The sequence below is a fragment of the Rhinoderma darwinii genome, chromosome 4 (assembly GCF_050947455.1).
Source record: "Rhinoderma darwinii isolate aRhiDar2 chromosome 4, aRhiDar2.hap1, whole genome shotgun sequence".
NCBI lineage: Eukaryota > Metazoa > Chordata > Amphibia > Anura > Rhinodermatidae > Rhinoderma > Rhinoderma darwinii.
The window spans coordinates 379213345-379238475 of record NC_134690.1 but is presented as its reverse complement, the minus strand read 5'-3'; the positions used below and the strand labels follow the sequence as shown (position 1 = coordinate 379238475).

At 40.9% G+C, this 25131-nt stretch overlaps 1 protein-coding gene across 1 annotated transcript in view; it reads left to right on the top strand.

Annotated features, from left to right (window-relative positions):
• The window catches only part of MSH2 (mutS homolog 2), a 110865-nt gene extending 87431 nt beyond the window's left edge, over window positions 1–23434 (top strand). Inside the window, exons 12-16 of the mRNA XM_075863200.1 lie at window positions 3397–3642; window positions 7809–8013; window positions 13624–13871; window positions 21296–21468; window positions 23136–23434. Of these exons, the coding sequence (XP_075719315.1) occupies window positions 3397–3642; window positions 7809–8013; window positions 13624–13871; window positions 21296–21468; window positions 23136–23306 (1043 nt within the window). The 3' untranslated portion in view covers window positions 23307–23434. The remainder of the gene's footprint in view (window positions 1–3396; window positions 3643–7808; window positions 8014–13623; window positions 13872–21295; window positions 21469–23135) is intronic.
• The last annotated feature ends 1697 nt before the right edge of the window (window positions 23435–25131 follow it).

Below are 25131 nucleotides of genomic sequence, written 5' to 3'. Positions count from 1 at the left end.
TCCAGGAAAGTTCCCCTCTGGCCTGCACATCGACGTATTGTACAAAGCCATCTGTATGATGTGCACGGCCAGCTTCTTATACCACACCGCATGGCGCTGTAGGGCTTCAGGACTTGATTTGACAAGTCCTTCCCTCCCATGTACCTATTGTAGTCCAGGATGCAGTCTGGTTTGGGGGTGGCCTTTCCTTCATATATCCTAAACCTGTAGGTATACCCTGATGCACTCTCGCAGCTTATACATCTTCACGCCATACCTTGCCCTCTTACCCGGCAGGTACTGGCGGAATTGAACCCTCCCTTTAAAATGTACCAGGGACTCATCAATAGAAATACACTTCTCGGGGGTGTATGCTTGGGAAAACCGGGCACTGAAACGGTCTAATAGGGGTCTCCGTTTATACAAACGGTCAAAACTGGGGTAATCTCGGGGTGGGCACGGCTCATTATCAGTATAATGTAAGAAGCGAAGTATTGCCTCATTTATTTATTTTTTTAGGTTCCAGTTCAGTTCTGAAGTTGCTTTGAGGGGCCCATATATTAGAAACCCCTATCAAACACCCCATTTTAGAAACTAGACCCCTCAAAGTATTCACAACAGCATTTAGAAAGTTTATGAACCATTTAGGTGTTTCACAGGAATTTAGAGCAAAGTAGAGGTGACATTTTCTTCTTTTTTTTTTGTCAGAAAATCCTCTTTATACCATTTTTTTTATAACACAAAAGGATTTATCAGAGAAACGCAACTTAATACGTATTGCCCAGATTCTGCAGTTTAGAGAAATATCCCACATGTGGCCCTCGGGCGGTAATGGACTGAAGTGCCGGCCTCCGAAGCAAAGGAGCACCTAGTGGATTTTGAGGCCTCTTTTTTTATTAGGCACCATGTCCGGTTTGAAGTGGTCTTGTGGTGCCAAAACAGTGGAAAACCCCCAATTTGGAAACTAGACCCCTTGAGCAATTCATTGTAGTTTTCTTGGGGTGCATGCGACTTTTTGATCAGTTTTTATTCTATTTTTATGTGGCGCGGTGACTAAAAAACCGCAATTCTACTATTGTTTTTTTGTTCTATTTTTTTCACAGCGTTCACCGTGCGCTATAAATGACATATTCACTTTATTCTGCGGGGCGATACGATTACGGCGGTACCAGATGTTTATAGTTTTTTTATGTCTTATGGCGTTTGCACAATAAAATACTTGTTGTAATAAATCATTCACTTTTTGTGTTACCTTATTCTAAGAGCCATAACTGTTTTATTTTTCCATCAGGAAAGTTGTGCAAGGACTTATTTTTTGCGTAACGAACTGTAGTTTTGATCATTACCATTTTTAGGTACATGCGACTTTTTGATCTCTTTTTATTCCATTTTTTAGGCGGTCAAGTGACCAAACAATTGTGATTGTGGTGCGGTTTATTATTTTTTTTACGGCGTTCACCGAGCGGGATAAATAACGAAATAATTTTGTAGTTCAGGCCGTTACGGACGCGGCGATACCAATTATGTATAGTTTATTTGTTTGTTTATTTATTTATTTTAATAATAAAGACTGACAAGGGAAAAAGGGGGATTTTTACTTTTATTACTTTGAAAACTTTTATTTTCTTATTTTTACACAACTTTTTTTTACTTTTTTTTAACTTTTTTACTTTGTCCCATTAGGGGACTTGAGGGCAGGAGGCCCTGATCGCTATTCTAATACACTGCACTACATGCGTAGTGCAGTGTATTAGAACTGTCAGCTACTCACTGACAGCAAGCATAGTGGGTCCTGACTCTGTCAGGACCCACTAGGCTTCCGTCTATGGCATAGCCGGACGCCATTTTTTGGTGTCCGGTTGCCATAGTCACCATCGCCGGCCGCTATCGTGTAGCAGGCCGGCGATGGCGGATTAACCCCTAAGAAGCCGCGATCGGCTATTGAACGCGGCTTCTGAGGGGTTAAATCTGCGGGGACCACCGCGATCGATCCCGGCACATTGAGCAGTGATAGTCTGCTGTCGGAAACAGCAGCTATCACAGCTCATGAACGCGCCCCGCGCGAACGGCGCCGTGTTTACTCCATGACATACTATTATGTCATGGAGCGCGAACGATGCACTTACCATGACATAATAGTATGTCCTGGAGCGTTAAGGGGTTAAGGCATCCGTAATCTATTCGGGAGCTACCGGTAGATCACAATCTATTGGTTATCTACTTAGGTCTTTGTATTTTACCTAGGTCTTAAGCTAGCCATACACTAGAGATTTCTTCTGAACAGACTTCTGACAACTTTCCAATATTGCGAACGACTACAGATTAACTTTTCCACAGAAATCTTTCTTTGGTGTCTGACTAGGTATTTGTGTCACTAAAATAAGGCTGACCAATAGCAACTAACGGACGCCAAAAATCCCTAGTGTAAGGCCAGCTTAAGATGAAGCCAATCATGTATTTCTGTCGCCCAGGAAACCCCTTTAAATGTTTAATTTACCATTTTGGGTTCTGGTTTACCAAAGATTAGACCAATTTATAAATGGCTTCTTTAAAAAAAACAAAAAACACCAGTCAATCATGTTCGAATTTGCTCCCTAATTAGAAAAATGGAATTCTAAAAAGTTGCAATGTCTGTTGCAAATTATAAAGGTAAAAGCAGCCGGTATTAAATGAGGGCAAATCACCAATAGGGTTGCGCCATCGATGACTTTATCCTTGCTGTAAATTGCTGTCAAGTGGTTTGTGGTCTCCCTGTTGGAGACGCGCTGAGTGATTGAGATGTGGGTTATGTTTCACTAATGATCTCATTCCAGCTGTGTCTTAAGATGTCAGTAAAGTCCCGGGGCCCTGACTCGCAAGCTTAATACTTTACCACATGCAATAGAACATATATACATTGGGGTAAAATCGTTTGGCACTTTTAATATATGATGGGTTTCGGGCTATTTCTTATGCGGTACAGGCCTAAGGCAGCTGATTTTTAAAAGAGTAAATTGATTTTAGTATTCTAAGTGGTTCATTTTTTAATTTGCATGTTCTCAAATCTTGATACAGTTCAGTGGATACATTTATTTTATATTATTTGTCAAACTGCATTATTTAAAATTTGAGCGCGAGAGAACGTTTAGTTACCCTTTAAAAATAATTTATATTATGACGTTTTTGTGTGTTTGTTTTTGTTTTTTTAAATTGTGAACCTGTAAAAATATAGTCTTATGGATGGAAGACCCCTGTAATATGTCCACAGTGAAATAATAAACCTGTACATTGATAATCTGTTTCCAACAACCATCTGATAAAATGTCTTCATTATAACTGTTACGTTATAAACCTACATAGAAATCCTAAACTGGAACTGTTTTTTTGCATATTGAAACAACCTCGTATAAATTTGTTACGGCCTCCGTCTTCACACAGGATACGTGGATCCAATGCAGACGCTGAACGATGTAATTGCTCAGTTGGACGCCGTTGTCAGCTTTGCTCATGTTTCTAATGGAGCACCAGTGCCGTATGTTCGCCCAGTCATCTTGGAAAAGGGACATGGAAAAATCGTGCTGAAATCTGCCAGACATCCTTGTATTGAAATGCAGGATGATGTGGCGTTCATCCCCAATGACATAACGTTCGCGAAGGAGAAGCAGATGTTCCATATCATTACTGGTAATTTGTCGGCGTCTTTTGGATTTTAATTCAATGAGCTGCAAATTAGCAGTGAACATGATTCAATATGACCTGATACAAAGTGGTCTTCATTATTTATTTTCTTAAAAGAGAAGTTAATTTGTTTACCTCCCTCACATTGTTGTAATGAATTTATTCTGTGCTACTAGCGCTTATTTTTTTTAGCTGTGCCGGTTTTTTGTGGTCGTTTTTATATATATTTTTTATTAATTTTTTCTACCAATATTAGAAATTTTGCCCTAAAACTTAAAGGGAATGTCGCATATATTTAATTTGTGATTGTTGTTTTTTTTAATATTGAATCTTATAACGAACTATTTTTTATGTTTAAAAACTCACCCGGAGGGTTGTTGGTGCCCATTTTCTTCCTGTATTTTCTGTATAGGCCGTGCAGCAGGGTGTGTGCGCTTTATGGCTGCTGCAATGAATGGAAGTCAATTGATGCAGAAATCTAATAGACAATTAGTCTCCAGGAATATATGGAGTACAGCTGCCACCCCTAAAGACCAAGGAGAGACCGGGGAGCTGTATACAGAGCCTTATCTGTGTGTGTATAGTGTATATGCCTTATCTAGGCCTCCAGCTTTACAATACAGCTGTCATTAAATTCTCTGCTTACCCTGAACCAGTCTACACAGCAAAGCTGATCAGTGAGCTGCAAAAAACACAAAGGTCCCCATTTGTCAAAACTACCTTGTAGAAAAACTGTCCTGACCGCAGCGGCCTATCAGAGCTCCGCTTTCATTTCTATCTTGCTTTGGAAAAATTATGGCTACGTTGTGATTGGATGCTATGAGCAGCAAGGACCGTTTTTCTATTCGGTTATGTTAAAACGCGGCAGATTTTTCAGAGACTAAAAATCCGTTCCATACATGTGAATGGAACAATATACAGAAAAAATGAACAATATACGGCGCTGCTACACATGAAATCAAGGGAGTTTTTTAGTTAAACAATTAGTGTGTAGGTGATTAAACATTGTTCTAATTTTTTTTATTTTTTTCAAGAGTCAGGAAATATTATAAATTAGATTCTAATTTATAATATTTCCCAGTGCTGGTCACTAGATAGAGCAATTCCCAAAATTGCATGTGCTAAAGCAACCACATTGCTTTATGCTTCAAAATTGGAAAAAACTCACTCGCTCTAGTGAGCTCTCAGAATCCCCCCCCTCCTTTATCCTGGCTAGTGCCGGGAGAAACGAGGGGATTGAACGGTCTAACCTCCTACACTGTGTGTCGCCATTTTTTGAGCTAACACACAGTGTAGTAGGTTTACATACACTAGTAAACACACACTGAAACACGAACATACATAGAAATCTCTTACCTGCTCCAGTCGCCGCCGCTCCCTCCGGTCCGTCCGCTCCGTCTGCTGCCGCTGCTCCATGTGCACAAGTCCGGAAGCCGCGACCGGAAGTAGTAATCTTACTGTCCGGCCGCGACTTCCGGTCCACAGGAAAATGGCGCCGGACGGCGCACAGTTCAACTTGGACTGTGTGGGAGCGGCGCATGCGCCGTTCCCACACAGATGGCGTACAGCATAGTGGATGGAACGGGCCCTGTTCGCATTCACTATGGGACTGGAGCTGCCGTATTCCATGTCTGTATGTGTCGTTAATCGACACATACAGAAATGGAAAAAAAAATGGCAGCCCCCATAGGGAAGAAAAAGTAAAAAAAGTAAAACACAAACACACAAATAAATATAAAAGTTTTTAATAAAACCCTAACATCAAACTGATATAAAAAAAAAATTTTTGGTGACACTATTCCTTTAAGGTAATGAAACCTACATCAGAGTTGTCTGTTTGAGCACAACCATTATTGGTGAGCATATATATTTTTCTCTTCCTAGATGTCCAGCTATCCCGGATTTATCTCACTATGTGGCGCCGTGCATCTCCCTTTTTTCTCTTTATTTAGAATACATGTGAATGGTGTTTTGTTTTTTTTCGCAGCATGTGCATAGATTTCTGCATGCCTTATTCAGATAGATGGGACCGTTGCAGACATTTCCTCAACAAATGCCGTGTGAATATACCCTTAGACATTTTTGGAGAAATAAGGCCGTGTGTGTCGGTGTCAGTGTGAAATCCAGAGTATTTAAGGATTATTTTTTTATTTGCATGGTCTTTATAAAAAGAAACCACACCAATTTACATAGAAACAAATAATAATAATACAAAACAAATCTATATATTGTTTTCTGATGATACATTCCCTCTTATACCCTCTTTGTTTTGTAATTTTCAAAACGTAGGTTCCACTAAAAATGTTTACCCCTTGTCTGAGTGGCTATTCACGGCCCTTGTGTCATCGCCTTATTATCGGGCCATGTGACATGAGTGCTTGTTATGATTCGTACTCCTGTAACCAGATTCGCTTCCAACATATTGTCCAACATAAAATCGGTGATGTTCAGTCATTGTCACTACTCATACAAGGACGGATGATATCGTAGGTCTGAGGGCAAGCATTGGTGTCGGACATATGCAGGTCTGTAAATACTCCTTAGCTTAGTCTCCATTTCTCTAGCTATATTGATATAAAACATATTAGTATAAAAACCAAAGTCCCTCAGATCCTTACCCATTTTTCCTGCTTCCATCACATGAACATCAAGACCTGACTGATCACTTGCTGCCTAATATATCTTCTTCAGGCGCCTTTGTTACCAGATAATCAATGTTCACTTCACCTGTCGGTGGTTTTATGTTATGGCTGAACGATATATAGTCCGCAATCTCAAGGATACAATATTAATGTAATAGAGTAACCAGAAAGATGTGTGTTGGAGGATTTTAAAGGGGTATCGTACGTTTAAAAAAAAAAAAAAAGTCACTCATTCGATTTTAACTTGAAAACGCTCTACTCTGATATCCTGTCAAGTGAACTTCTTATAACGTAATTTACAATATTATTACACTTTTTCAATGTTTGTCTATAGTATAGCCCGATACCTCTACACCAGCAGTACTTCTGCATCTTTGTGTTGTTTTTAAGTGTTCATTTATGTAATATATGGGGAAATTGCTATTTTGTCGCATGGTGCAATGCTAATTGCAGGGCTTAACAGGAGCCTGTAAAAATGACTATACTCTGCAGTACATTAGTATTGCAGCGTATTGTACCAGCGATCTAACGATCACTGGTTCAAGTCCCCTAGGGGGACTAATATAATTTGTAAAAAAAAAAAAGAAGTGAAATTAAGTTTTTAGTAGTGCAAAAACAAAACCTTTTCCCATTTTTCCTCTAAAGTAATGCAAAAAGTAAATTTGGTATCGCTGCCTCCATAAAAATCTGAACTATTAAAAGGAAACCCAAAAAACAATGGCATAATCAGTTTCTTCCAATATCAGCCCGCAAATATTTTTTTTTTCAGTTTCCCAGTACATTATATGGTCCTTTTAAATGCTACCAATAGAAACGAAAAATCCTCCCGCAAAAAATAGCACTCACACCACTCGATTGACGGAAAAAGAAATATGTTTTGGCTCTTTGAAGGAAGGGAGTGAAAAAAAAAAAAATGACTCCGTCCTGAAGGGGTTAAAGCATCGTTTCACCACTGATAACCTACATTTGTATATTAGGCAGTTCTTAATATTACTATTCCTTAAAGGTGTATTCCAGCATTTCTCACCTATCCACTAGATGGCGGCAAGTAGTAGTTTGAATGTAGCGGAGGCCGGACCCGCGCCGTGCAGCACCATTCAAAGTTTATTGGACTGACGGAAACAGCCGAGCTTCCACTTGCAACTGGGGAAGACGGGGGACTCCGATCCCAGCGGTCAGACCCCCACCAATCTAGCAGTTTTCACCTATCCAGTGGATCGGTGAAAAATTTTGTAGGCTGAAATGGGGCAGGGAAATATTTTCTGGGCAAGTGATTCCTTTGAGGCGGCGCAATGCGGATAGTAAATAGTATATTGGGGAACTGTGGTAAGTATACAGATATAAGTTAACCAGTGGTGAACCTATGCTTTATATAACAATCAGGTAGTCTATATTTTAGCCTGTTAGTGCCATATGGAATAAGGTTTCAGGGTATAGACCCAGGTTTATCATTGGTATACTGGCTGTAGACATAGTCACTTGTGGAGGAAGATTGTGCAAAAATAACTATTCATTTTATTTTCCTGCCAGGTCCAAACATGGGTGGTAAGTCCACATATATTCGCCAGACCGGAGTGATTGTGCTTATGGCTCAGATTGGCTGCTTTGTACCATGTGACTCTGCAGAAGTGAGCGTAGTGGACTGCATTCTCGCCCGAGTCGGAGCTGGAGACAGTCAACTTAAAGGAGTGTCTACGTTCATGGCTGAGATGCTGGAAACCGCTTCTATTCTCAGGTATCATGCTTTAGTCGTACAAGGTGAAATCTTGTCCTGTGTCTTGTAAAACCTGTGTGTTAGTGAGCTGAAGAATGAAGAAAACGCTGGAGTAAACTAAGGGTCTTCTTACATGGCCGTGTAAACGAGCGCCAATCAATGACAGCTCGGAGATCGGCGCCAGTTTGCGCCTTTCACAAGGAGCTAGTATGGAGAAGAGCACTCGTTACTCCGATCGCTCATCCTCATACATTATCATGGGCTGCCGACAACGATAATATTTCTTGCAGCATAAACGATACAATCAGCCGATGATCAAGCGTTTGCACGTTCGTCCGCTGATCGTTGCCCTGTTTAAAAACTATTCAAACCGCGATAAAACGCATATGCTTTTGAATGCATTTTATATTGCGGTTTAATCTGGAGCTCAACTGCAACGTGTGACTGGACCCTTGATGAGATTTTTTTGGCTCAAACTAGAATACCCCTTTTAGGCCTAGTTCACACTGTTTTTGACGTGGAAACCGCGCCAAAAATAGCCTCCCATTGATTTCAATGGGAGGCGGAGGCGTGTTTTTTTCCCCATGAACGGAAAAAAAGGTCAAGCCCTACAGGCGTTTTCGTCTCTGACTTCCCGTTGGTATCAAAGGGAGGCAGAGTAAGCGGTTTTCGCCTGCGGCACTCAATGGCCGTGGCCGAAAAAGCCACAAAAAACACGGCAAAGAGTAGAGGCCGCTCAAAATCTGACTCAAATTTTGAAGCAGATTTTTCCGCCTACATAAAACTCCGTGTGGACAGGGTATTAGTGTATCAGATCTGTCTAGTAAGAGTCCCTCACCTGTGTCACTTAGACGTGATCAGGACATGTTTTTAACCTTTTGGATGTAAAAAAAAAAAAATGTTAACGTTCACTGACCGCAAACAGAGCTTGAAAATAGTGATTATTGGAGCCGCCGATGTGTTAGAGCGTTACATAACGTTTCACTTTTCAATTATTAAGCTTTATTAACAAAACATTGGCAACCCCAGTGGAATTAACAGCTAAAGCTTCTCATAAAACCGCAGGTGGAGAACCAGTGACTTTCCTATTGCACACGGGGCTGGAAGATGCCATCACTGCAGACTGGTGAAGCTGGATTCTCTGCACTTGCTGCACGGACGCTCCTAACATAACATTAGCTTTAACGGTTATTACTTTAGGTTACTCTACCTATTGTATTTTGATGAAACATGACTCGGTGTTAATAACCAGCCACAGCAGACGTTCCTCCCGCACGGCCAATAGTTGTATCAATTATGGATGATTGATGTTGTTCTACCAGCAGACAGTTCCGCATGAAGGAAGGTCTGCCGCATATCAGAGACGACCGTCGAGCAGCTTCCATCTATACTCGGCATTATGCAGCTCAGTATATTGTGTGCCGGCTTCCCACTCCTGCATCATGTCAGAATCCAATAATTAAGTGAGGTGATGTAAAATGCTGGACTTAATAAGGATGGCGTCACACGTTTTTTTTGTTTGCGGTTTTAATATGCGTATTTTGTTTTGTTGATTAACACCTATTGAGAGAGATGGGATTTATCTAACAAAACAAAAAAAAAAGCCTGTTAAAAACACAACAAAAATGCAGTGTGAACCCAGCCGAGGACTAATGATGTCAGAGCACAAATGCGCTGTTGAAGCAAATGGGAGGCGAACTTGGGTAACACGAGATCAGCTTATACAGTCACGCCACTGACCTCCTGTAAACCGGATATGTCATAAATGTCAGAGAAATGCAGGTCCCATCTCTGGGACCCGCACCTATCTCTAGAACGGGGCCACCTAAACCCCATTCTACTGCTTTATAGTGGCTGAAGCGTGTGATGTCCGACCTTGAGTTACGGAAACCGCGTAACTCCCATAAAACTGAATGGTAGTTACGGAAACCGCGTAGCTCGCATGCTACGTTGCTTCCATAACTGCTATTCACTACTATGGGAGTTACGGAAACCGCGTAGCTCAGCGAGCTACGCTGTTTCCGTAATTCATGGTAGGAAATTCACTTCAGCCACAACAGAGTGGTAGAACAGGGTTTAGGGGGCCCCGTTCTAGAGATAGGTGCGGGTCCCACCTATCTGACTTTTATGACATAACCTGTGGATATGTCATAAATGTGTCTTATGTGAAAACCCCTTTAAGCACCAATTCACACATCTGTAAGAAAAACGGCTGTATTGCGTTCAGAAAAAACATCATATTTTCATCTGTATGGAGTTCTGTAAGCATGTCTGTATTGGATCTATTTTTTACGTCCATACATATTCTTAAAAATCATCAAAAATACAATTCTCGATTGTCCCAAATGCATAATATGCATTTTAATAAGATGTTTTTTTTTAGATCTGTATAACGGATGCAATTCTTTTCTCTCCATTGCCTTCTATTGGAAATTCTCGTCTGCAAATCGGCATCTGATGATACATGTGTTTTTTTTTTTTTCTATAGCAACCGACTGCATGTGTCCGTGCAGGAAAATGTTATGGGGAATTGAACCATTTACTATTGCAGGGTCAGTGTGCAGACCGTATTGTGCTGTTTGTAGACTAGGATGCTACACGGAGATAAAAAAAAAAAAATGGTCATGTGAATTCGCTTTGTGGCTATGCTGCTCTCTTTCTGTAATACGGAGCTCTGGTCTCCCTTCCCATAAAGAGAAAAAAAAAAAAAACCTGCTGCATATTACCACCGCTAGGCGGCTGATCTGTATGCGGCTCGTATTTAGCTCAATAGTAGCCAGATTAACCTCAACCTCCTAGTGGCAGCTTATTTTTATAAGAATATGTGTGAGGGAACAAGAGAATAACGCTCTGTACTATAGAAACGGGGCAGCATATTCAGCACAGTGCTGTGAAAACGTATTTACCCCCTTCCCCGTTTATTCTATTTTTGCATATTTGTCACACTTGAGTGTTTCAAATCATCAAACTACTTTTAATATTCGACAAAGATAACCCAAATAAACACAAAATGCTGGTTTTGAATTATTTCATTTATTGAAAGAAAAATGCTGTTCAACCCTACCTGGCCCTATGTGAAAAAGTAAATTACCCCCTTCGCTACTAAATCAGTTATCTAAATTCCATTTCACTAGCCGCAACCAGGCATGATTCCTGCCGGACATGTTGAATCTTAACATCCCTCTTAGAGAAGCTGTTTGCCAATGTGAAGTAGGCGAGGTAGTCTCAAGAAGTACACAATGCCACATCCTAAAGAGATTCAAATACAGGTGCCAAACAAAGCCATTGAAAATTATCCATCTAGAAAGGGTTACAAAGCCAGTGCTAAGGCTCCGGGACTCAAGTGAACAACGGCGAGAGCCACTATCCACAATGGAGAAAACTTGGAACAGTGGTGAACCTTCCCAGGAGTGGCCGACCTACTAAAATTTCACTAGGAGCGCATCAAATACTCATCCAAGAGTTCACAAAAGAACCCAGAAAAACATCTAAAGAACTGCAGAACTCACCTGTCTCAGTTAAGGTTACTGTACAATATTCCACAATAAGAAAGACACCGGGCAATAATGGCACCCATGGAAGATTTAGCCAGGCGTATACCACAGCTGACCAAAAAGAACATACAGGCTCGTCTCGCATTTGCCAAAAACAGTCTAGATGACCTCAAAGTCTTTTTGGATAATAATCCGTGGACTGATGAGTCAAAGGTAGAATTTTTTGGAAGACATGTCTCTGTGCATCTGGAGTAAAGCGGACACTGCAGTCCACCATAAGAACATCATACCAACAGTCAAACGTGGTGGTGGTGGTGTGATGGTCTGGGACTGCTTTGCTTCTGCAGGACCTGGATGACTTGAATTTATGGTCCCATCAATTATGACTTCTCTATCAGAAAATCTTGAAGTTGAATGTCCGCCCATTAGTTTGTGATCTAAAGCTCAAACACAGGACAATGATCCGAAGCGCAAAAGCAAGTCCACCTCTGAATGGCTCAAAAGAAACAAAATGAGGGTTTTGGAGTGGCCGAGTCAAAGTCCTGACTTGAATCCCATTGCGATGCTGTGGCAAGACCTAAACGGACAGTTTATCCTCGAAACCCCCCCATGTAGACAAATTACAACAATGCTGCAAAGAAGAGTGGGCCAAGATTTCTCCACAGTGAAGTAAAAAACTTATCACAAGTTATCACAAATGTTCGATTGCAGTTAATGCCAAGGGTGGCACAACCAGTTATTAGGTTTGGGGGGCAATTACTTTTTCACATGGGTAATATAGGTTTTGAATACATCTTCATCCTCAATAAATGGAATAATCCTTTACAAGCTACATTTTGTGTTTACTCGTGTTGTCTTGATCTTATATTAAAATTACTTGGATCTGAAAAATTTTAGTGACAAATCCGCAAAATTTGAAAAAATCGGATGAGAGTCAAACCCTTTTTCACAGCACTGTATATTAGGTTTATGCTGCTGGTTTCTTCTGCAGGGAAAAAGGGATAGGTGTACGTTAAGCTCTGACATTTCATATTACACTTTAATGTTTGCATCTGTCTGGAGCTTCTTGTCGGCCTCCTTATTGCTGTTCATTGCGTTGCCTTAATTAAAGCAATTGGCATCGACCGACTACAGAAACGCAAGAAATCTGAAATCTTTCTGGAACGGTTGGAGTTTTATCGTAGCACCGGTATTTTTTTCGTTTTGTAAGACCGTTCTAGAGGTAGATGTGCAGATATATGAACGAAACATTTACAATATAATATAATTGGTTCAATCAATAACATTTTCAGCAAAATTTTCAGATTTTCCTGTTTTATAATTGTGCATTATGTCCATATCTATCCAAGCTACAATGCCTATAGGATCTTATTAATGCCTATAAGGCTGCACGGCGACTTTGGTTGCATGACATGAAAATCGCAATGCCGCATTGCAAGTAATGCGACTTAACGCGAAACCTCAGTTGCAAGAAATCCAAACCTGATGGACTTTAGCCGCAGATCGCAATTCACACGAGTTTGAATGCATAGACTTTAATGGAAGTCCTGCATGACTGCAATTCATTTGCAACTTGTTAGTGATTTTTTTTTTTTTTGAGGATGTCGCAAAGCCTACAGTAAATCACATGCAACTCGCAATCAAATGGTATCCTAAAATAGTCGTGGACAGCAAGTCACAGGCAGATTATAAACTTTTTGTTTTCGCGACTTGATGTTTCACAACCAAAATGCCATGTAGCCCTAACCGAAGGTCTATTGTACTTACAGCTATAAGAAAAAAAACTTTCTCAGTTTAGGTTGTTTTTGTCTTGCTGGTATATGGCTCTTGCCCTTAGGGGCCAAGGACCAGTAAAAAAAAAACTATTTTAATTTTTTTTATTTTAGTTTTTTTATTCAAGGGACTCTTGTTTGTTCACTTAATTTCTTTGTATATAAGTGGTGTAATGGTAACTGATGAGGGCTGTATACAGAGAATTGCTGGAAAGACATCCTTGCTTTTTCCATGCATCTCCCTTTGCTATCAAGGTTTCCATGATGACGTGCCCCATGCTTGGGTTGTTTTAACCTTTTGTCTTTGACCTGCTTCTTAGATGCTTTTTTTGTTCAGTTTGGTTTTATTCCTTTTTTTATTGCAGATCAGCCACAGAGAACTCCCTCATTATCATTGATGAACTGGGTAGAGGGACCTCAACCTATGACGGCTTTGGACTGGCATGGGCTATCTCAGAGTACATCTCTACTAAAATTCAGGCATTTTGTATGTTTGCCACTCACTTCCATGAACTGACTGCATTGGCGGACCAAGTGCCTACAGTGAACAATCTACATGTTACGGCTCTTACGACCGATGAAACGCTCACCATGCTCTACCAGATCAAGACAGGTCAGAAACTGTGACACTGCCTACCCTGCATTTTATAAGCGATCTACGCACGACAAATTTTTCCTGAGAAATAATTGTATGTGGAATTGGCCGAGAATTTGTGGCAGAAATCCGATGCTGATCCTCCGTTTTTTTACCCTAGTTTTGCCGTAAGACCAGCCGCGGTGCTCTACACAGATTAGTCCGGTTTCCCATTGATGATAATGGGAGGCTTTTTACAAGCATTTTCATGCTGATTCCGACATGGAAAACACGTCGAAATCTGCGTGAAAATTCTGCTGCGTGCACAGGACCATCCAAAATAGTCATATCTCTCAATGATAGAATATAAAGCGGAGAGCTAGATATTACAATGATGTGACAAAACTTCTCTATTATTACTGGTGGTTTTAGAAATCCCTGAGTTGTATTCAGCCATTCCTTCTTGGAAAACTTGTCGGCAACCACTGCGGCCACCGGTACATCTCCCACAGGTCTTGCATCCGGCTCTCCTGAACTGCAGATCCGCAGTGAGACTTCACCAGTTTTGTATATCCTTGCAAAACTAGGTAGATTTGCTGTATAGCAGTATGGAAAAGCTGGATGGCCATCCCTGTGGGAGCTGTAATGGTGGGCATATTGGCTGTCATGCAATGGTTTCCAGGAGCAATGGCAATAAAACCTTATACACTGGTAAAATAAAAGGATAACCTTCACAACCAAGCAACTTGGCAAATAGTCTTAATTAAAAATCTCGTATCGTTTTGTGTGTAGTCTAATCTTGCAGTCATATTGTTATCCATCTGTCCTTACCGAAGTTAAGTTAGTAAGAATTAAGGGACAGACTGCACATGGTCTGTTTGTAGTCTGTTACCATGGAAACATACATTTGCATAGAAGCTGTAAACACAAAACGCTAGGAGATTTTTGATAAATATTTGCAAAGTTCATTCGACATCGTTTTTCATTCTTGTAACAATTTAAAAAATGGTTTAAAAGGTGAACATTGCGTTTCACATAACAGGAGGATGACTCGAGTACTTATATATACTAGAGATTTCATTTTTTATTTTAGGGTGTAATTCTCTTTCATAGGCTTGAGTCACAGCTCCGCACACATTATTTATCTAATAACGTTGGTTTTATGTTCTGGACGTCTTCTCCTCCCCTGTGGTAGGAAGTAAAATTATGTGACATGCTCTTACCAATTTAATTTTGGTTTAGACATATGTTGTTTGTCTTCCTTTTCATATTGTACATATTACCCAGTAATGCGCCATTTAATGGTCTGTGGGAGTGCACGATTGATGAAGACGGACTGGAAACAATTTTATGGTACACTTTTCACCTCTTCAGATCCAGTGATTTGATGACTGTTCGTTAAATGTGCTATTTAAAGGGCTATTTTCGATGTAAGGAGTTTATTAAAGAGGTTGTAGCCTGTACAAAAATCTCAATTGTACATTTGCATTCGGCTCTATCCACACAGGCGGCGTGGCTTCTTTTACAGAATCCATGGCAAACAAACATAGCAGCGGAGATATGTGCAAACATTGAATTTTTTCATTTTTATACTGCTATATTTACTATACTTTAATAAGTCTGAGCTTCCTAGATCTCATTTTAATCATTGTGTAAGCCCAGCCGCTACCACAAGGCGACTTGACAGAGATGCGTCCCGGCTCTAAACACTTTGGCCCTCATTAATGAAGATTGGCATATCTTACACCAGTCTAAGTAAAGGAGTTATTTAGTTGGAATAATTTGCAATGTACTGGCTCAGATTTGCTCCAAAATTTCCACGTTCTTTCACTTAGATTACCTAATAAATGTGGCCTAAACTATGTCTATGCCGACTTTTCTTGTTACTTTAACATTTGGCGAGTGATGAGAAAAGTCGCAAGTCTTAACTCAAATTTGTTTCATGTCACCGTTTGCAACTTTTTTCCCTCGGTTTATGGTAAAAACAGTCGTAAATTGCTAAATAAATGTAGGCCTTTGTTTTTAACGGATTCCATGACAGATTTTTATTTTTTACTGGATAGATTAGCGCGGTGTTAGAAAGCGATGGAAACATGAAGGAAAATAACGAACACAGCTGGGAATAGAGCCCATGGTTGGGAACGGCGATATGGCTGCTTTACTGCTGTCCGTTTAGTCAATCTTTGAACTGAACAGCTTGGAGTCATTTGCTATAGACTGGTTGCTAAGGAGGGACTGCCTATCAGCAAGAGCCTGCTTATGGGTTGTCAGGTAGCACATCCCTAGCAACAAGTCTGTCTCAGACTACTCAGGTTTGCGCTTATGGCAGAACTACCACTGAACTGATGCCAGAGAAGGGCCAATGAGGCCTGGCAGTGATCCACAGTGTACAAATTCAAGTTTCTAATCGATAATTAAAAATTTGGTGCACAATGCTGTTTAGTAGCTTCATTCACTTGCAGGCTACATATTTCGTTCATTTCAATTTATATCGGAGGAAACTTTTAATTTCTGCAGCCCTTCACGACCTCCCTGTTGATTTCGGCTGCAGGAGCAGAGACAGATACTGCTAAAATAACTTGAATATCTTACCCAAACAGAATTAAATTTTTTTCTTTTTTTTTTACATAGTTTTAACCCATTTGTGCGCAATTATACCTCTTACACAATGCTTTATTATTGAAGAAAATGTAAAAAGAATAATAGAATGCACCTAATTGGAATCGCCGCATACGTAATGACTTGCACTTTAAAATTATCACCGGATGGTGAACACTCTAGAAAACCAAAAGCACAATACAAAACTATACCAAAATTGCGGTTCTAAAAGTCGTATGTACCCCCAAAGGGGTACAGATGAAAAACAAGCCCTCACACCGTTATTAAAATGATGGTCCTCAGAAAACGGCGAATGTTTTTGAAAAAAATTAATTCTGTGCAAAAGTAGTAAAACAAAAAACTATATAAATTTGCTATCGCCGTAATCGTACCGACCCGCCGAGAAAAGTTATGTTTATACTTCATGGTAAATCCAATAAAAAGATGGCAGAATTGCAGGTTTTTTTTTCTCCATTCTACTACCCAAAAATGAATAACTTTTTGAATACATTATAACCGTAAATATACAGCAGCACTGCAGTCTGGCACATAGGGCTAGCTGAAGAGGACTAAGGCTATGTTCACACGGAGTATTTTGGGGGAGGAATCTCTGCCTCAAAATTCCGTTTGGAACTTTGAGGCAGATATTCCTCTCCCTGCACGCCGATTTTCGCGGCAATTATCGCGCCGTTTTTCGCCCGCGGCCATTGAGCGCCGCGGGCATAAAACAGCGAGATATACGCTTTCTCCTGCCTCCCATTGAAGTCAATGGGAGGTCAGAGGCGGAAGCGCCCGAAGATGGGGCATGTCGCTTCTTTTTCCCGCGAGGCAGTTTTACTGCTCGCGGGAAAAAGACGCCGACGCCTCCCATTGAAGTCAATGGGAGGCGTTCTCGGGCCGTTTCTGCCGAGTTTTGCGACGCGGTTTCCGCGTCAAAAAACTCGGCAAAATACCCCGTGTGAACATAGCCTAAAATGCCCAGTTTAGCCAACTTTTATCTATGGGCAACTGTGAACTTCTTGTCCTCCGTGGAATTTGGGTTCTTTGGTTATTTGTACATGATATCCATTATTCTTAAGCTTGTCTTGCAAACTTTCAGCTGTAGTTTATTCTCTTTGGAACTGCGCTGTAATACTGAAATATTGCAATGATGATCCTTGAAATATCAATAGCGTTGAAGTGTTTGCTTTGTTATAAGTATATTACGTTCTGCTCCGTTATATTTTACTGGTGTTAAGGGTTTTGATGACATTAAAATAAAGTCATGCCGGTGCGGTGGTCATTGATCTGTTTGTTTAGTGACCTGCTGGTAATTGAGTTTTCCCAGTACCGCAGCAGCCTGTAAAACAGTGCAAATCTCAAACATACATCAGTCAGTGATAGCCATGGCTTAATAGAAATCCTTTATCACAAAGGCGCTGAATATTAGGAGGTAATAATTATTATTTATTTATCACACCTTAATCGAAATCTTGAACTTTGTTACTAATGGTTGTGATTAAATTTGACTTCATTAAACTAATACCAATTATTGTAATGGGAAATTGTGGCTGCATAGGGCTGTGTAGTCTAGGATTTCCAATTGGCACTTATACACAGATTTATAGCAGACGTCCACTGGCATCTGGTCAACAGGCCGTTTTAATAAAAGTATTTTATATTGGTTTATAAGAGCCCGTGGGCCTAACCTGTGTTTTACGTGATTTCGTTGTAAGCTTTGCTGATTTCCCCCAGAAGTTGTAACAGGAGATATCTAGGTACAGCCATGCCAGGACCTTCCTCCATGACATCACCATAAAACTACATTTCCCTGCATGCCTTGGTGTGGGGGCTGTATCCATTCTTGCATAGTGTGGGTTCTGCTTTTATTTCTCTCTACACACCATAGAAAGCAGGTGGTGTGTGACAATGATGGGCGCTATAGCTGGTGGTACACTTTAAGACCAATATCGGTATCTAAATGCTTAGTATTGTGTTCCCAGCTGTATTGTTCTACGATCTGTATTTCTCTCCAGTATACTTTTCCTAAAATATCTATTTCCTTGTACAGTCTGTTCTGGATCTCATTGTGACTAGACTATTTATTTATTGGCTTATGCTGATCTGCTGCTGCTTCTACATAGAATTACCAAAATAAAATTCTACCAATGGATTTGTTTGGCTCTCCTAGAGTTTGCCCTAGGGGCGTATCTGGGACACATAATCGCTTAGCTGCAGGCAAGGTAAATGCTAACAATGTTTCAGACTTAAAGCAGCACCGTAGCATTTTTTTTTGCCTATATAGTACAGCATAGGCTACTACAGAATACAGTACTGTAGAGGCTCTTGTGAATATCTGGTGACACCTGTTTTAGTTGATGTGCCATTTATGGGTTGTCTGCCACCCTGGTTCCTCCTTCCCCTCTGATATAGTTCCCTTAATACAGCCTACATTTCCCATGAAGCTTCTGGCTTTGGAGCGTGGGCATAGTCTCATCACACTGTACTTGCTTTGCTCGGAGTCCTATCTAAGTGCATCAAGCAATATGTAGTGACAGAATTTCTGTACTCACAATACAGAGTCTGTGTATTCCTATACAATGCAGCTTTAGCCGATCTCCTCTGCCTCCTGCTTGTGATAGATTTTTCTGTCGGTTTTTACACAGGAGACGGTGAGAAGCAGCATCTCGTATAAATACACTGAGCGCTCTGCATACATCACACACATACTATAGACAAGGAGTGTGAGCAGGGTAGTTTTATGATTGTATGTAGCTAATCATTGAATGGACTCTCATTATATCACTGCACTTCTGCTCCCTTAGGGCAGAAATAATCTCTTCAGCAACACTATATGCATGGGGGAACATACAGAGGAACCAGGAGGGTAGAGCTGGGTGGGGAGGGAAGGTGTCTCTCTGATTCCAGGGGGGATTTGATAGTTGATGATCTCCTGTAGTTCACAGGAAGTCCTCTACACAGGGGAGAGTGCCCTCCTGTCTACACATGAGAGCATGGACTATTGTGGTGGTTAGACTGACAGGACACTGCTGCCCATAATGAAATGGTTCAAAATGTATAGATGCATCTGAGCTGGGGAGAAACCAATGACACTACTAGAATATTTCTGGTGAGTTATTACATGTGCAAAAAAAAAACACAAAAATCAGTATTTTGGGGTTTAGTGCAACTTTGTGATTTTGTTTTTATTACATTATTTTTACCTTTTGAGATACAGCCTCTAAGCATCCTGTATACAGGTCCGTGGGACTGACTGCTCCGGTGACAGCGGGTCCTGCTTGTCTCTGACATGCAGGATCCACCTGTTATCAATCGCATCTAAGTTATGAACACGCAGGACCCCTTGTCAATGAAGCAGTTAGTCCCTCTGAACAGACGGATTCAGGTTTCAGCGCAAGATACAGCTTCTAGATATCCAGGATACTTAGAAGCTGTATCTGAAAAAGTAAAAAACATATTTAATAAAAACAAATTACAAAGCTGCGCTAAATGCAAATACACGGTTTAAGAAAAGTCTTCAAAGGTTTTCATAACTTATACGTTTGGTGGAGTGAAATCAGGAAGGTGAGCATTACAAGCTCTAGTGGGGAAGGTGCATTTTATTAGAACAAGTCTCAGGTCTCCTCTGACTCCAAGGATGATATTGATGATTTATTGCTGCGGCACTAGCTAGCCGGCCATATAATTAAATGTCACAGGGTTATAGCATCTGTGGTACCAAGTGTACTTCTATATGGAGTGTAGACTGTTTTACTGATTGACCAAAGAGAATGCACAGTTCCTACAGGTAACAAGCCAGTGAGTGTTTCCATGTTCATGAATACCCCACTATAAGGCTATATAATTGTAAGGTCTGTTTTTTTTCTTTCTTCTCTATAAACGTTATACAAATCTTTAAAAAAAAAAAAAAAAAAAAAAATGTATATAGTGCCATCCGCTTCAAAAACACAATAAATACTGGGGTAACACATTTTAACAACTGCAAAAGTGTGTAGCAGATTATTTACAGTATATACGCTTGTCGGTAGAGGTAAGTTCAGTGAGCGATTGGAGAATAACGGACAGAACGAGGGAGTTTGAGTTTTAGAAAGTGATTTGTGTAGTAGAGAGGAGGCTGTCATTGGCAGAGCAGAGGTTGCACGTTGGCTGCTATCTGGGAATTAAAGCAGAATTAGACTGGACTTTTCAGGTTCAAGTGAAAATTTTGGATACTGTATGTGATGGGCGGACAGTGGAGTCAGGGAGAGGGGGGTATCCGAGGAACGAGGGAACAGTGTTTAAATGGTTTTCCAGGCAATAAAAATTGATGGCCTATCTTCAGGATAGGCCATCAATAGCAGATGAGTCGGGGTCCGACTCCCGGGACCACTGCCGATCAGCTGTTTTGAAGGTGCCGCAGCACTCGTACGTACATTGAAATAAATAGCACTGAGCTGCAATGCCACACACATCCTGTGAACAGGTGTGGCGTTGTTTCTGGATAAAAAGCCATGTATTCCTAATCCTATACAACCTCTGAGGACAGATTGGAGAGGTGTTAATCTGTTAATAGAACACAAATGTGGGTGTTTCAGTAGTCTAGCCGCCATATGAATAATTTATTTGAAATTCTCTGCCTTTGGGTCATGTAAATCCACACACGCATGGACATTTCTAGTTGGCTGGACGAGCCCAGTACTATTTTTTTGGATATTGTGTAATCTACCCATACGTGGGCTTGTTAACATTTAGCAATCATTGCCTTCCTCTGAAAATGTTTGTTTACTGTATTAAGCAGAATATAAAAGAGAATGAAATAGTGACGTTATATTAGAGTATGGGCACTTTTTTCTCCTGTATGATTTTCTAATTTCTTTATTTTGTAGGGGTTTGCGACCAGAGTTTTGGGATACATGTTGCAGAGCTGGCTAACTTTCCAAAGCATGTGATTGAAAATGCCAAGGCAAAGGCCTTGGAGCTGGAAGAATTCCAGTTTGTTGGGACCGGTGGGGACTGTGAGGATGAACCAGCCTGTAAGAAACGTTACGAAGAGAAAGAGGTTTGTGGCATTGTTTATATTTAAGTTCATTACTTTCCTCTACTGGAGATACAATTTCCTAATGTTTGCAGATTGTCTAGTGCTCCACTCGAAGTTTAATCGCAAGTTTACGACAAACCTGAAAAGCAACTTTGTAAATACAGCAAAATATCCCCAGAAGACCATTTCTTTGAAAAGACCAGCCCCCCCCCCCCCCCCCGAATCCCCAGACCGGATTGTTCTGTGTCAGATTTTTCCCCACCATTATAGTCTATGCAAGCTATAGGAAAGGAGGGAGCAGTGGGTAGGAGGACGAGGCTATCGGAGAAGAGAAGGGTGCAGAACGTGTCATACTGCACTAAACAGCCTGAGTAATTGCTGAGTTAGGGAGCCTGCCTTCTGCCACTGAGGTGTCAAGGTTAGAAGAGAGAGCGGAGCTTGTCTGGAATCTAAAAATGAGGGGAACCATGCTAGTGTACTGTATAAGACTGAGAGGGAAACCATGCTGGGGAGCGAGACTGAGGGGGGAGCGATTCTGGGGACTAGGAATGAGGAGCCATGCTGGGGACTAGGAATGAGAGGGAGCCATGCTGGGGACTAGGAATAAGTGGGAGAGCCATGCTGGGGACTAGGAATGAGAGGGAAGGCATGCTGGGGACTAGGAATGAAGGGGGAGGCATGCTGGGGATGAAGAATGAGTGGTGCCATCCTGGGGATGAAAATGAGGATTCTATAGCGCTGGTGGCTGTTCTGGATATGGAGACTAGCAGGATGCACTGTCTCCTACTGAGGAGTTATGAGCGTTCGGCAGCATGGACGTTACACACTCCGTGCTGCTTCTAGAAGCTAAATTGATAATACGAGGGATTTATAAACTATTATAGTGCACCCTCCTGCACTATAATAGTTTGTTTTTTTTACTGAAAATGGAGGTACTCTATAATGATACATTTTTATTTGTACTGATATGCAAAAAATATACTGTATATTTTCTCTGTTACATTTTTATAACGCTATTCACCAATTACCTTAAATAATATAATGAATATTTTTGGATAGAGGCAACAAGATTGTTTGAAGGACAGGCCCTTATCAGCTAAGCAGAGTTCCTATAATGTAGTGGTACAGTCAGTATACTGTTCATGTCTGGTATAAACAGAACACTTCCCAGAATGCAAATCAACAGAGCAAGCTCTGTGCAGACATTGAACCATTAAGGAATACTGAGAGATTTCAGCTCTGAAGCCTGGAGAATTGTGAATGTAGCTCTAAGCTATAATACAGGTTGTAACTCTGCATCAGTACCAAGAAAAGTGATGCAATTTATGTACAAAATGACCATATGCAAACTGTAAAATACATGAACATACAGAAAAAATTCGACGTGAGAGCAGCACAGAATGTGGGCTGAGCGTGGCCATGATAAGGATTTGGTGCAGTGTAATAACCTGTGTCCATGCTGCTTGAACTCGCAGAATGAGTCGGAGTCCTGCTTCTTCTGTCCACCCTTCACTCTCCGATTCTCTGTATAAAATGCTGCGAGCTCCATCTAGCCTGTTTAAATAAAATATACATCGACCTGTTGGTGCATGCTGGGGGTTGTAGTTTAGCAGCATCTGTAGAGCCACAGGTTGTAGGCAGTGGATATATATGCTGGTATAATAAAAGCATCATGTCTTTCTTGACAGGAAGGTGAGAAGATCATCCAGGACTTTGTATCCAAAGTGAAAACTCTGCCACTTACTGAAATGTCTGAGAAAGACCTAAAACTCCAACTGAATCGGCTGAAGGCAGATGTTCTGGCGAAGAATAACCGTTTTGTTAATGAAGTTATTTCCCGCGCAAAGGCAGCGTCCTGAACGTCAGAAGGGAAATCTCCGGTTCTGGGGAAGTGATGTCACAGCTCCTTGTAATACTGCAGATTATCGGAAAATGCTTTGTGCATCTCTACTGTAGGGGGAAAAATAAAGATATTTTTGTACTTTTATGATTTGTTACTCTCTAAACTGCTACAAATTATTGCCTTGTATTATTTTAAAGTCACATCTAGCCTGAACCCTAGGGTTAAAGAAATTGTGTAAGATTTTAAAAACAAGGCTACTTTCTTCCAGAAACAGCACCACTCTTGTCTACAGGCTGTAACTGGTATTACAGCCTCATTTAAGTGGACAAGAGTTGTGCTGGTTTTGGAAGAAAACAGCCATGTTTTTCTAAACTCATGCCACACTTTGAAAAAAAAAAAAATTAACAAATGTACTCCCACTTTATTAAGTCAACACTTCAATCTTCCGAGGAGCTTGTCATCAGGATTGGCAAAACCCAACCCAGTCATTATAGACCGTTTTGACTCGCCCACTTTCTTGGTTTTGAATGTAGTGAAATAACGAAATGTTACTCTCTCCAAATGTGGATGTCTCATCATTGAGCAATGTGTGTATTGGGTGGAGTTGTCCTTTATAGCAGAGGTGTTGCTAGTCTCTGAAAACAGGAACTGGATTACCAGGGGGGGGGGGGTACGGGTCGCCGGTTGAGTTAGTCATGCTGCAAGGGACCACTATCTAGTAATGTGCAACATACAACATTCCCCACCCCCTCACATATTTTTCCCTATCCTAAATATGTACATCAAAATATAGATAGTAACTACATACCATGACCAATTATTGCCACCGTTTACAGGACCGGTAAATATAGTACTGATCAGTCGCAGTCAGAGGGGAGAATAAACAACAATTAAATCCAATGACTCAAAGTTCACATATTGTCTAATGTAGTCGTTCCCTGTCCTTTCCATCTGTCCCAGACCAGCATAAAGAGGACTTCCAGCCATGACATGCCGCTGCAGTTTGCTGCCATAGCTTCTTTATCTCCTCAGTTTTACAACACGTACCCCACTGATTCCCCCCGTTGCAGCCACAATGCTCCCCAAGGCATCAACCATGACCTACCTTACCCCTACGTTTCCCTGCTGGCCCTAGTGGGGTTTTTGACGGATGTGCAACACTGACATCCACATGTCAGACAGTTACGTTAGTTATTTACAGACAGGAAAACCGCTGCATCCTATTAGTCGTGGCTGCTTCCCTGCGACTTCTCAATTGTATCGGTGTCCTAAGAACACAATTAAGTGGTTATATCTGACATGACAAACGACCTGTCCCTAGTGCTCGGACCTAGCGATACCACTGCTTTGAAGCTCAGAAAGAGGCGGGGCTGTGACAACCTTCTGTTCACCTGTAAGTGGTTGTCACTAGCAGTAAATGTAGTATAATTGTTATGTACATGGTGGATCAAAGTTTGAAATGGCTTTATTACAATTATGTTTTGGTGGAGTCGTTGTGTGAGCGTAACATATTAAATACTGTGACCAAACTGGATATCTAGTGCGGTATGTTACTGTCTATCCGCACTACGGGGAATGCCAACTTCAACTACTGTATGTACATTGGAGTTTTTGCAGAAAAAAAGCTGCTTGGCATATGCCACCTGTAGGCAAAGCTGAAATAAATTAGCTATTTCAAGTGTTTTTTATGCTCTTGTTCGTCCAGGTTGTGCTGCTGAAGAACTTTTAAGCTCAGCACCCTGGAGGCATCCCCAGCTGACTTCATATAGTCCTGTGAGTTCATGCATTCTATCAACTGTGGATGTAGAGCCGCCAATAGAGATACAGTGCAAATAAACATT